Source organism: Myotis lucifugus, unplaced genomic scaffold (genome assembly GCF_000147115.1).
Source record: "Myotis lucifugus unplaced genomic scaffold, Myoluc2.0 scaffold_195, whole genome shotgun sequence".
Lineage (NCBI taxonomy): Eukaryota > Metazoa > Chordata > Mammalia > Chiroptera > Vespertilionidae > Myotis > Myotis lucifugus.
In genome coordinates, this window is record NW_005871243.1 from 2,145,954 (window position 1) to 2,159,011 (window position 13,058).

Sequence of the window (13,058 nt, forward strand, 5' to 3'; positions counted from 1 at the left end):
GAGCTCCGCTTCTCCCTTCAGGGCCAGCTGGTGACCAAGGACTACCCCGCGTACGCGCTGGCCGTCATCGGGCTGCTCGTGGCCTCCTCCACCATGTGCATCCCCCTGGTGGCCCTGGGGACTTTCGTCTGGCGCCGCCTCAGGCGGGGAGACCCAGCGCCCGTGGCCTGAGGACCGGCTCCCGAGGCCGCCGCCCACTTTCACGCTATTAGTTCCAGGTGGAGCCTCTGCGGCCGCTTAGCAAGTATTTACGCCGGAAGCCCTGAGCGCGTCGTCTTCCGGCGGCGCCTAGAAAGAGCTAGAAGGTGTGGAGGAGGAAGGCCTCTCGGGCACCGAGCGCCCCTCTGCCCCGAGGCCGCGGCTGTCTGCCTGTCGCCACAGGGGCAGGTGTTCAGGGCCAGGCTCGAGGCCAGCGGCCTTCTTGATTCTAGGAAAGGCCTAGAATTAGCGCACACTGTGAGCTGACTTTTGACTACCATTTTTATGGAATAAAATTTAAGCCATTTTTTTTTCTAACGAGATTCCAAAATATTAGAGGGGCCATCTTTTGAAAGCGGGCTCTTTTAAGTGGCGGCGAGGGCACACCTGCGTGTCCTGTGCAGCCCGAGTCCTCTCTGCAGAGCGAGGATGGGTCGGCCGCGTCCTCCTTCGCCAACAGGGTGAGTGGCCGGAAGGAAGGCCTTTGCCGGGACCCGGAGCGGGGGTGGCGGGGGGAGGGCGCTGTCCTCTCATTCGGAGCCGCTCACAGTAGGTCCAGCCCTGTCCTCTGCACAGAACCTGCCCCAGTTGGCCGCCTTCGGGGGGTTATGTGCGGGGCCCGCGGAGCCCCGGCGAGGGAGGAAGTGCCAACTTTCCCATCGACTTCCTGCTCCATTGGGGCCCGACGGGCGCCTCTTTGTAGGAAAGGCCAAGAACACTACTGACGGTCCATTTAAATTATTTATCTGTACATACGTTTTCTAAAGTGTATATACTCCAGCAGAGCGTCTTGTAACCGAAACCACTATATTTATGATAGAGCTTTCGTCCACCACCGTCCTTGTCTCCTGTCGTGTTTTTACTGCGGGAGGGTGTCCCTCAGGGAGCGGTCCCTTCCTGCTCTCGGGCCTGTGCGTCCTTAGATCCTGGGGTTCAGGGTAGTCCCGGGTCGATTGGTGCAGACGCCTTTGAAGACACTTAAGCACTCGCTTGGGACCTCAGGTGGAGATGGATGTTCGTTTCTTCTTTTAAAATATATTTTATTGATTCTTTACAGAGAGGAAGGGAGAGGGATAGAGAGTTAGAAACATCGATGAGAGAGAAACATCGATCAGCTGCCTCCTGCACCCCCCCCACTGGGGATGTGCCCGCAACCCAGGTACATGCCCTTGATCGGGATCCAACCTGGGACCCTTCAGTCCGCAGGCCGACGCTCTATCCACTGAGCCAAACCAAACGGGTTAGGGCTGTTTGTTTGTTTCTTTTTTTTTTTTTTTTTTTTTTTTTTTAAATATATTTTATTGATTTTTTACAGAGAGGAAAGGAGAGAAATAGAGAGAGTTAGAAACATCGATGAGAGAGAAACATCGATCCACTGCCTCCTGCACATCTCCTACTGGGGATGTGCCCGCAGCCCAGGTACATGCCCTTGACCGGAATCGAACCCGGGACCCTTCAGTCCGCAGGCCGACGCTCTATCCACTGAGCCAAACCGGTTTCGGCTGTTTGTTTGTTTCTTAATTCGTTTCATGCCACCCGCTCTCCTGGGGCCTTAGGACGGCTTCCTCTGTCTTGAGCTGCCCGCTTATCAGCACTTCCGGCCTCACCCGATGGCCGGTTATAAAAAAGAACCCTTGCCTTTAAAATGGAGGAACCAGCGTTATTTACCCCACGTAGTCAGCCCTCTGATTTCTCATCAGGGGGTTTTAGTGTTGAGAAACCTCGGATATCAGGTGTGAAGAGTGAGTGCACTCGATGATGGCGAATACACAGCGCAGAGTCTGTCCTCAGCCCAGCCCTGCCCGCAGCCCCCAGGCCTGGTCTCTGTCTTACAGTGAATACAGGCCGCCCTTCTGGGGTCAGGCACCACCAGGGGCTTTCAGCCCCACATCGGCCCCCAGGGGCGTGGAGACTGATGTTGTCCCATCACTTTATTCACAGTAACTATATTTCAGTGGTCTCCACCTGGCTGCCTATCCAAACCACCTGGGAGCATTTACAACCCCGATGCCCAGGCCACGTCCCGGAACCAGCCAAACCTGAGAACCAGCACCCATTTAAGAAAGGAGGAGCCCTAGCCGGTTTAGCTCAGTGGATAGAGCGTCCGCCTGTGAACTGAAAGGTCCCAGGTTCGATTCCGGTCAAGGGCACGTGCCCGGGGTTGTGGGCTCGATCCCCAGTGAGGGACTTGCAGGAGGCAGCCAGTCAATGATTCTCTCTCATCATGGATGTTTCTATCTTGCTCTTCCTTTTTGAAATCAATTAGAAAAATATATTAAAAGAAAGATGGAAAATGGCCCTGGCACCTGCGTAGGTTGTGGTCGGCGCAAAAAAAAAAGTGTGTGTATAGATGTGTGTGTGTGTGTGTGTGTGTGTGTGTATCATCTTTTTTTTTAAAAAAAAAAGAGCCCAGCCGGTGTGGCTCAGTTGGTTGAGCATCGTCCCAGGTACCAGGAGGTCACCAATTTGATTCCCAGTCAGGGTATATTGCCCAGGTTGTGGGCTCCATCACCACGTGCAAGAGATAGCCCCACTGATGTTTCTCTCTCTCCCTCCCTCTCTCTGAAATCAATTTTTTTTTTTAAAAGGAAACTGTATCCTACATTTAGGAATATTTACATCAAAATGACCTTTAAAAGTTTGAAAGTATTTTTGAGCATTTCCAATTGTTTGGAAATGTCACTTCCATGGAATAATTTTGCTCAAGGAAGTCAAATCAATGAACTCCTATTGTTTATAGAATAATGGGCTCCTGCCAAAGCTGTCTTGAGTTTCAGTTCACTTTTTTACTTTGGTTTCTGCAAACTTCATGAAGAGCAGACTATCTCTCATTAATTCTCTTGAGCCAATAATAGGATTCTCTCAAAAAGCTCTTTGTTGACTGTTTTCTAGGTACTTTACAAAAGCGGTCATTTTGACAATTGTTCGCCCCCTCTGCAATAAGCTGGAGAGAAAGAGGGACATTCCGTTCCTGTATACTTCATGGTAACCATGGTGATATGGCCAGATCACCAATGCCGCAAAGCTTTCTATTTATACTAGAAACATCAGAACCCTGTCTTAGTTCTTTAAAAAACACACACACACAAAAAAAACTTTATTGTTGAGAGTATCATAGATGTCCCTCTCCCTCCACTGCTCCCCTCCGCCCAGTTCCCTCCCCACCCCAGGCCTTCACCACCCTATTGTCTGTGTCCATAGGTAATGCATATATGACCTTTGGTTAATCTCTTCATACCCCCCTCACCCCTTCCCTGTGAGATGTGTCAGTCTGCTCCATGTTTCCATGCCTTTGATTTTATTTTATTTTATTCATCAGTTTATTGTGTTCATTAGATTTCTTGTTCATTTATTTTTAGATTCAGTTGTTGCTAGATATGTATTTATTGCCATTTTATTGTTCTCTTCCTCTTTCTCTTTCTCTTACTCTTAAAGAATATGTTTCATGTTTTGAACTGTGTATCCAGTAGTTTGTTTGCATTTCTTTCATTTGTGACCTGTTTGTTGCCGCATTTTGGCTGCTTCCCTGTGTTTGTTTCTGTGTATTAAATAGAGCAGCTACGTCTCCTGGAATTGGTCGAGTGGCCTTGTGCAGTAGGTGTCCTGCAGGGCCCAGTGGCTCAGCCTCCCCAGTCGCCTGAGCTGGGCCCTCTAGGTGCGCCCCTGTGTGGGCTGTGTGCAGTCTTGTAGTTGAGCCTTGATTGCTGCTGGTGTCACTGGGAGGAGCTGACATCCAGGCCAGTTGGCTGTGAGGACCAGCTGCGACTACAGTGGGAGAGCTGCTGTGCAGGAGACACCCCTATGGGAGCAGGACTTGCTTCGGTGGGGCTTTGGTGCTCACTGAGTCTGCCCTTTGAGTGTGTCACTGTGGATGTGGAGAGTTGTAATCTGGTGTGGTCTCAAGCTGTCCACCGGGTGTACTGCCTCTGGGGCCTCATGGGAGGCGCAGTCCGCCACTGCCTGGGTGGCGGCAGGAACCACAGAGAGATTAAACATGCCTTCTATTTGTATTGAGTTTGGAAGTGCCCAGGCGAGGCCCAGCTGTGAAGCAAAACAGGCGGTGCTAGTACCAGGTTTTGGGCCGCTTATTGATAGGTTTGAGGCTGCTGCTGCTTATTGAGAGATTTTAGAAAAGTCTGAAGCCTGAGCCAGGACAGGCCATTCATATGGAAAAGCTGCTGCAAACAGCTTGGGTGGGGCTGCAAATTGGATGGGGCAGAGTGAACAGTGTTGGCTATGCTGATGGAAACAGATATGGCTGCCAGTCAACCCTGTGCCCGAGGAGGTCCCAGCACAGGAAAAATGACCCCTGCGACACCCCCATCTGGGAGAAAGCCACCCCCCAAATTCCTGCCCTGATGCCAGACAATCCAGTTCCTCCCTGTATGTCCCTGGGTCCCTGGCGCTGGAGCTCAGAGGAAGCGGCACCATGTAAGTCCATGGCTGGCCCTTTAACAGGAACACCTGGGAACTCCAGCAGCCTGTGTCACTGAGCCACAATCCCTTCTGGTTTTTCTGGCCGGAGCTACGGGGACTATTCTTCTCAGCTCTGGAACCCTGTGCTGGGGGTCTGGTGTGGGACTGGGACCCCTTGCTTCTCAGGGGAGGCCTCTGCAGCTGAGATATCCCTCCCGGTTAAAAAACACACCGCACGTGGGTTTTGGACCAGCCTGTTATGTGCCTCCGCCATTCCTATAACTCTTGAAATACTTTCTTCTCTAGTTGTCGGACTTCCATTCAGCCAGATTTCAGGTGGTTCTGAATGGCAGTTGTTCTGTTTTAGTTGTAATTTTGATGTGGTTGTGGGAGGCGGCGAGTACTGGCATTTACCTACGCCATCATCTTGGTTCTCCCAAGGAATCAGGTGGGAAGTATTTGGTTTTTAGCATTTGTCATCATAAAGCCCTAAACAAGTACTGGTATATCTATAGGTCTTTTTGTCATTTACTGGCTGAGGTTTTAAAAACTCTCCTTACTGGTTGTGGTAGCAGAGACCCCCACCTCCTGGCATTCATGCCCCCCTGGACCCCTCTCCCCTTGGGTGAGCTGGATCGAGCACCGTGCAGAGAAGGTGGTGAGAATGATGGACATCTCTGAGATGAGGTTATAAAAGACTGTGACTCCATCTTGCTGGCTTGGGTGAACCAAGCTGCCACGTTGGAGAGGCCTTCATGGCAAGAAACCTAGTATTTTAAGTATTTATCATAATTTATTTGTATTGAGAGAACTCAATTTCTTCTGGCATCAGGGCTGTTAGGCAAGCGGGAACAAACTCCAAACCCTCTCCTGTTTAAGCCACTCCCCCAGCCCCCTCCCTGCCATACATACCCTTCATTTCTCCTTCTCTGACCCCCACACAAAAAGTAAGTCCTGTGCCATCAGAACTGATAAATCTGCATCAAGTGACTCTGGGGATTATGCCCCCACGACTCCCACCCTGTCACTAAACCCTGAATGGGACAAAGCTTTCATGTTGGAGCTAGAAGGAAAGAGAGCACAAATAGAGGGCTTAGATCAGGGGTCCTCACACTTTTTAAACAGGGGGCCAGTTCACTGTCCCTCAGACCGTTGGAGGGCCGGACTATAGTTTAAAAACAAATTCCTATGCACACAGCGGCGGCAAAAACACCCGGCGGGCCGGATAAATGTTTTCGGCGGGTTGCATGTGGCCCGCGGGCCGTAGTTTGAGGACCCCTGGCTTAGCTAATACACTAAATCTCTCATAAAATGCCCTGGAAAGGCACAGATCACCAGGCAGGGAAGGGAAGGACACGGGAGGGCATGGTGGCAGAGAATTCCTGAAGCCCCTCTGCAGGAAGACAGCAAAGGAAGCAGAGACAGCCACTGCAGAGCCACACAGGGAGGGGCAGGACTCGCCCATGGCAGTTTCCCATGGTTCACGGGTGCTGTATATCCCAGAGGCCATTGCTCAGGAACCATCTCACTACCCTGTGCGTTCGAGGGCCTCCTCGGCACCAAGGTGTTCAGTCAGCATCCCCTGGCTCTCACTGACCCTGTGGCCTGAGAGAACATTTTCTAAAAAGCAATATTCCACTTCTCAATTGGGACCTGTATTATTTTTAAAAGTAAATTGCAATCTGGAGGGGGGACAGAGGAGGACTTCTTTGTATGGACATTATACTTCACTAAATACTTCCCCGGTTTTATCTGTAACTAGGAAATAATTAGAAGGATGAACACAGTTTCTTAAGCGATAACTAGAAAGTAGGATTTCTGGTTCCTTTACATTGTCCAATTTTTATGTAATGACCTGCATTGCTTTGCAAGATTTTAAACATGTAATAAAAAAGAACAATCCTTTCAAGACAAGTGCAGGAACGACACCAACAGTAGTTAGAAAATATGACATTTTATTTTCACTCAGGATGTACAGTACGTGAATTTGGAAGTGAAATCATTGCAAGGTTCTGCAGTGTAGAACCTTACGACCGGCCCACCATTAATTAGTCCGTTCATCGCAAAGCAGCCACACCAGGGTCAGCTCCATTTGTGCTGTAGTTGAAATGAGCTCTCAACGTTAAACACCCAGTAGCATGTGAGTAATAGGTTACAGCAGACATGAACTAAGTTTCAACATTTCATCTTTGGAACAAATTCTGCTTATTTACATGTTAAGAATAGGTATTCTAATTACTTTCCCTATTGTGAGTTTTAATGACTGATTTTACGCTACAGAAGGTTTGCCAGCTGTTACTTTTAGTTTCTAAAAGCAGTAACTTATTGTTTATAAAAGGTGATGTTGAAAAGGCGCTTTTAGAGATATTTGAGGAGAACAAGATTACTACTGAAAGAATTGCACATGTTTTCAAGCATAACACACATGGTTGCATATTTAACTGAGCTGTTTTAAGACAGTGGCAATAGTACTACCTCACATACTTTCCTACCATTTAAACCTCATAATTACAGTTTGAATATACAGTCTGACTTAGACCTCTGCACAGCCTCTAAAGCATGGTTTTCAGGTTTGTTTTTATACATAAATTAGAGCTGAAGTTGGTCCTTGATTTGAAGAACTGTGCTACCTGGAAGCACTACATCTTACACTATTGATGGCTAACAGCAGCTTTACAGGAGAAGCATCCCAGCGGTACCTCCCACACCACCGACCCCGGACAAGAGCCTCTCAGAGGCCCACGCTGCCTTGAAGGGTCCGGAGGAAGCAGCTGAGCAGCCAAGGGCAGTCCTAAAATCAGGTGACTTTGGACCATTAGCATAAGAGAGAAACTTTACAATCTTTGATTTCATTTATACCCTTTAAAAAAGGTACAGCATACCTGAACTTTCCATCACACTTGAAGAAGCTGAGCTCCTAAGGCAGCCCCACAGAGACTCCCAGGAACACGGCCCCTTCTCTTCCCACCGCGAAGTCATGGCTGTGTTAAGCTCCTTGATGAATGGAGAAGACTTACACTTTATAAGCAGAGCAGTTAGCGTCCATTAAACTTTTAAGAAGAGTCCGCAGGTGTGTAGGAAAGTATGCTTGCCAACAGTAATGCTTCCATGGTGACGATAATGAAACTGAGCTAGATGAACAATGGACTGTTTTACACAATGAAAGCTAGATTTTTGATATATATTACTTACTCTCCAATAGTTGATTAAACTGACAATGGACAGATTCCTTCCCTCCGTGAGCTGAATTCAGGTTATGTTTGAATTACAGAACAGCTTCAGATTATAAACACAGCGTCCGACAGTAGAGATCACCAGGCAGATCACCAATGGTCAGTCAGCGTCCCGCACAGACAGATGTGCTCGGGGTAAAGGCTTCCTAAGACCTCGGCTCCTGTGGAAAGCGGGTCAGTAAAGACTCCAGTTCTGCAGGATGGAGTCTTGCAGGCCAAGCCGCTTTCCACAGACACAAACTCAGTCTATCTTTTCTTTCTGGACCAATCTGGGAGCATCGACAAAATCTTTGCCGTTGTAAAGGATAATAAAAAATGTTCCAACGCTTGCGACTCCCCAGAAGAGCACATAGGCCAGTGTTTCTGTCCAAGTGTCACCTGTTGATACAAAAAAACAAAGTTGATAAGTAAGTCATTTACTGAGACCAGAGCCAATATTCAGCCGTTCAGCACATCTTGGACATTAAAAGTTTACAAAATACAGAACCTCTCGCTTGAGCTTTAGGCCAGCAGTTCTCAAGCTCTGGCCGGGCTTGGTAGCCTATTTGAATAACATGTAACCAGTGCTGAGGGCACTTCTCAGCCCTGCAGCTCACGAAGGTCAGCAGCAGGCCAGGCGAGCTGGACTTTGCTGCAGTCCCTGAGGAGTGGACCTTGTGTACCCTGTCCGTGTGATCACACTGGCCTCCTTGGTGGAGAGGAAAGCAAGGTGGGGACCCACTCCTGAGGGCTGTGGGAAAGCATGCTGCATGGGGGTCCTAGTCTCTTAGATACCAAAGTAGGGACTGAAAATCAGACACTACTGTATATAAACACCACAAGGCTCATTATTTCATAGCAAGCAACTGACATGAGATATTACCATCCACAGCATTCAGTATCTTTCTACTTAAAAACATAAAATCTGTGTGATTGCCCATTTTCCCAGCTCTTGAGTCTCAAAATTCTTCCTGGACAAAGGAGAAAGGCTGCTCCTCACAAGCCCCCTGCCTGCCTGTCCCCACCATTCCCCAGACAGCTGTCAGGTACTCAGGCCATGCCCAGCCCTGGCTCTCCTGCCTCTCCAGGGAAATGCAAGTCCACAGTAAAAAATAAAAATAGCACAACTAACTCAACAGTGGGGGGACTCCTAGGAAATGGCATTGGGCGGTGTTGTGAAGAAAGCAGTCAGAGGATTTGGGAGTAAACAGCCTGCAGGCCTGAGGGACCAGGAAGCACATGCTGGCTGCCCACACCTGACACAGGACCATTTGTGCCACACGGTGATCCCTATGCCCTCCAGCCCTGGGCCTGTTATTACACTATGAGCTAAGAAGGCTTTTTACCTTATTAGAGTGGTAAAAACAAACAGTGCACAACAGAGATCACAGGTAGTTTGCAAAGTGTAAACTATTGATTATCTGACTCTTGACAGAAAAAATTTGCTAAGTAAACTTAGCAAAAAAAAAAAAAAAAAAAGTAAGCCCAGCAACCATAGGCCGCCTCCTTCCCCACAGTGGCTGCTGCAATGCTGACCACCCGAGGGGATGCAGATGAGAGGGACTGGCTCCCTTTCAGGAGCGGGTGGGCAGAACCTGTGTGGTAGGGGTGAAACAGGAGTCCTTCGTTCAGCAAACTGAGCTGGGGACTTCCTATACCCCGGATGCAGGCAGTAACCAAGGAGAGAGACCATCTATGCCAGCCGTGGGCAAACTACAGCCCGCAGGCCGGATCTGGCCCGTTTGAAATTAATAAAACTAAAAAAAAAAAAAAAGACCATACCCTTTTATGTAATGTTTACTTTGAATTTATATTAGTTCACACAAACACTCCATCCATGCTTTTGTTCCAGCCCTCCGGTCCAGTTTAAGAACCCATTGTGGCCCTCGAGTCAAAAAGTTTGCCCACCCCTGGTCTATGCACTCAGGAAGGTGCTGATCCAGTGAGAGAGGGGTGTGCAGATCATTACCACCGACAGGCACACGCAAAAAAGAAATCCTAGGTGCTTAGGAAGTTAAAAGGGGGGGGGGGGGCTTACGAGTGCTATGGAAATCAGAGGAGGAAAGGGCGCCTGGTGGGAGAATCAGGGAACACTGTGTGTTTTTGGGGGGCGCATGGGGGCGGCATCTGAATAGGGTCCAGGCTGAGAAATGTTAGCCCAAGGAATGCAGGGTGGGGGTGGAGACTGGAGGCTGACCTCAGTACAAGAGCACAATACAGCCCAGGCAGGCGCCAATTCCCAGAGACTGCAGAGTACTTAATGGAGACACGTGAATCTTAGGTGCTTAGTAACTTAGTAACAAGAAAATATTGAGAGAGAAAAAGAAAACCAGTAAAGACCTTGCAGCTCAGTCCGTAGGCAATTTTGCTCTCAATCTATTAAAATTTAATAAGTACTATATTAACCTACTAACAACATTTGTCCAATAGGTGATTGGTTAAATAAACTATACATCCATAAATGGAATACTTTGGAGTCTTTAAAAATAAAGAAAATGGAAAAGGTTTATATTGCTCAGTGGAAAAAACAAGTTTTTAAAAAATGTATATTTCAAGATTAAAACATCAAAATATTAAGAGTAGTTAGCTTATCTCTAGAAAGCAGATGATAACAGGAAAAAAACATTTATGAAGCTACCGAGTATATTTTTTCCTCTGGTCACATCTAAGGACTAATCTTATCTGTTCATTCTACTCACTGAATTTATTTGGGGAACATCAAGTGTTGAGTAGACTCTAAAACTCAAGATGCTATACAAGGAAAGTTCAACATTCTAAACGAGTGTAAGATGGTGAAATAGGAGCAGACTTACCAGCCATAAGGAGGCAGATAATGCACATTGAAAAGGCCACGACCATGATAATAGGCAACTGGGAGAGAGAACAGAGAGAGAAAACATCAGTAAGAATGCTCCCTAGTGGTTGCATAATCAGTTTGCTTTCCCTGAAAGAGAATAAACCTCGTCCGCTATCTAATATACAAATATCTTTTTTCAAAAAACATCACCACTTAGGGGTTAGTCACAGCTGCCTAGACCTTTAGATGGTTAAGTAATCAAACGTGAGAAGCATGACTTTGCTCCAAATCAAGTACCACATGGAGGGCAGCTGCCCAGATGCGAGCCAAGGACACCAGGCCCCCTTCCTTCCAGGACTCTGCCCACTGGAATGGGACCCCATAGTGGCTCCTGCAAGTCTGGTAAAAGGAGTCAAAAGGAGAGAAGTACCGGAACCGTATAAGCACACCTTGTTTTACTGTACTTCTTACTGCGCTTTGCCCCCTTTTTTTTTTTTTTTTTAAACAAATTGAAGGTTTGTGGCAACCCTGTGTCAAGCAAGCCCGCCAAGGCCATTTTCTTACAGGCTCAGGTGATGGTTAGCATTTTTTAGCAATAAATTTTTTTTTTTTAATTAAGATATGTACATTGCTTTTTTTTAGACATAATGCTATTGCCCACTTCAGACTACAGCACAGTGCAAGCTTTTACATGCACTGGGAAACCAATAGTTCCCGTGACTCACTGCGTGGCGATACCCGCTGCATTGCGGTATCTGGAACTGATACCGCAGTATCTCTGAGGTATATGCCTGTACTTTGCCTTCTGAGACACAAGGTTGCCTCCAACAATCCCTGCACGTAAGGGGCGTGGAGTCTTCCTGAAATGAGAAGCCTTTTACGTTCCCCTTGCTATGGTTCTTGCATTAAGAGGATGTGCAAGATGGAGTGAAATCTGAAAGAAAAATGCTCCGAAGTTTCTTTACTCCTCTCCCAGTACACTCCTAGGGGAAACGGGAGCATTTATATTCCATTTAGAATTCATAAATGTTTTAAATCAAGGGGAGTTGGCACCATCTATACCCTCAGATACAATGCTTTTAACAACTTGAAAAAATAAGGTTTCTTACCGCCAGAAATTTCAAATCCCGTGGAACACTTAGAGGACTATGAGATTCTAATTCGTCCACCGAGTAGTTCCCCAGAAACAAGTCTATGGCGTCCTAGAACAGACAGAAGAAAACCATTAACTCCCAAGTTAGGTGTGCACACATTACTGAGGAACAGTGCAAAGGTGCAGCCACCAATGACCAATAATCAGCATCAAATACAAACTCACTTGTCTGAATCCATCAGAAAAGTTGTTCTTGTAATACCGAATCAGTGAGTTCCAGCCGTCCTTTACAAGTCCCAGCTGAGTTCTCTTCCCAGTTCTGGTTGAAAGAGGTCAATTTTGAGTTACATACAGTGGGGCCTTGACTTACGAGTGTCCCGACTAACGAGTTTTTTGAGATACCAGCTGTCTCTCGGCCGATTTTTTGCATTGAGTTGATAGAGTAATTTGAGTTAATGAGCTCCTTAACGAGCTCAGTCTCGGAACAAATTAAACTCGTAAGTCAAGGCCCCACTGTACTTGCATATTAAATTCCCCCAGTTTTACAGTGTGAGAAAAAGTGACCAGTAAGTGTGTGTTACGGAGATAAGGGAGTTACAACAATTTTTAAAATCAACCCTGAACCTATAAAGGAGATACCTCACAAATGACCAGTAGTGGGGTCCAAGAATATGTATTCTCTTTCTAAAACACCACCAAAGTAGTACAAAGAGGAAAAGCATTCAGTTCCCTTTGCAAAGACCAGAAATAAGAGGAGAAACACAAAGTCCAGGTTAAGGGGTATGAAACAGCAGAAAGGCTAAGAAATCCTATTTTGCTCCTAGGGAATCCACACAGCGGAAAAAGCCCACCCGCATCGGTAACAAATTCAGTGGTCCCACCTCTCGCTATCAGTGTGGTCCCAGGAGCAGCGTCAGAAACCGGGTGCTTGCTTAGAGGTGCGGAATCTCAGGCCCGCCCCAGAACTGCTGGCCCTAACCAGGGACTCGGGGGCCCAGTACATCCGAGAACTGAAGAGCTGTTGTTCTCAATCCTCGCTGTGCATGTGAATCACCCAGGGAGGCGAGGAGCCCACGAGCAAGCCTGGGCCTCACCCGACCTGACTGGTCTAATGGGGCCCGGGCGCTGCTGTTTGCTCTTATTGCTGCTGCCTGAAAGCTGTCCAGTGGCCCAGACCTGTGAACGCCGAATGTTATTTAAAAAGCATGGCTTGCCTGGTAAAGTCGGTCTTCAAGGCACCAGTTCCCGCATACTGTTTGGCACAAGCATTTGCGTTGTCAGCCCAGGCTGTGAAAAAAAGTAAAAAGCAGCTGATGATGAAAATGACAACCAGAGTTCTAAA

General features: G+C 47.5%; 2 protein-coding genes across 10 annotated transcripts in view; one reads left to right on the plus strand and one right to left on the minus strand.

Annotated features, from left to right (window-relative positions):
- SLC6A20 (solute carrier family 6 member 20) overlaps positions 1-1,035 on the plus strand; it is a 23,800-nt gene extending 22,765 nt beyond the window's left edge. The window contains exon 11 of the mRNA XM_014462952.2: positions 22-1,035. Coding sequence (XP_014318438.1) covers positions 22-171 — 150 coding nt within the window. The 3' untranslated portion in view covers positions 172-1,035. The remainder of the gene's footprint in view (positions 1-21) is intronic.
- Positions 1,036-6,548: 5,513 nt separating this feature from the next.
- SACM1L (SAC1 like phosphatidylinositide phosphatase) overlaps positions 6,549-13,058 on the minus strand; it is a 39,211-nt gene continuing 32,701 nt past the window's right edge. For 6 of the 9 annotated variants that reach the window (XM_023760862.1, XM_023760859.1, XM_023760861.1 and 3 more), the window contains 4 exons: positions 12,931-13,003; positions 11,942-12,035; positions 11,733-11,825; positions 11,109-11,483 (listed from right to left, as the gene is read on the minus strand). In XM_023760862.1, the coding sequence (XP_023616630.1) occupies positions 11,286-11,483; positions 11,733-11,825; positions 11,942-12,035; positions 12,931-13,003 (458 nt within the window). In that variant the 3' untranslated portion in view covers positions 11,109-11,285. Of the gene's footprint in view, positions 8,226-10,639; positions 10,698-11,108; positions 11,484-11,732; positions 11,826-11,941; positions 12,036-12,930; positions 13,004-13,058 lie in introns of those variants that run through there. The other 3 variants (XM_014462956.2, XM_006097123.3, XM_023760860.1) reach the window with 2 other exon arrangements.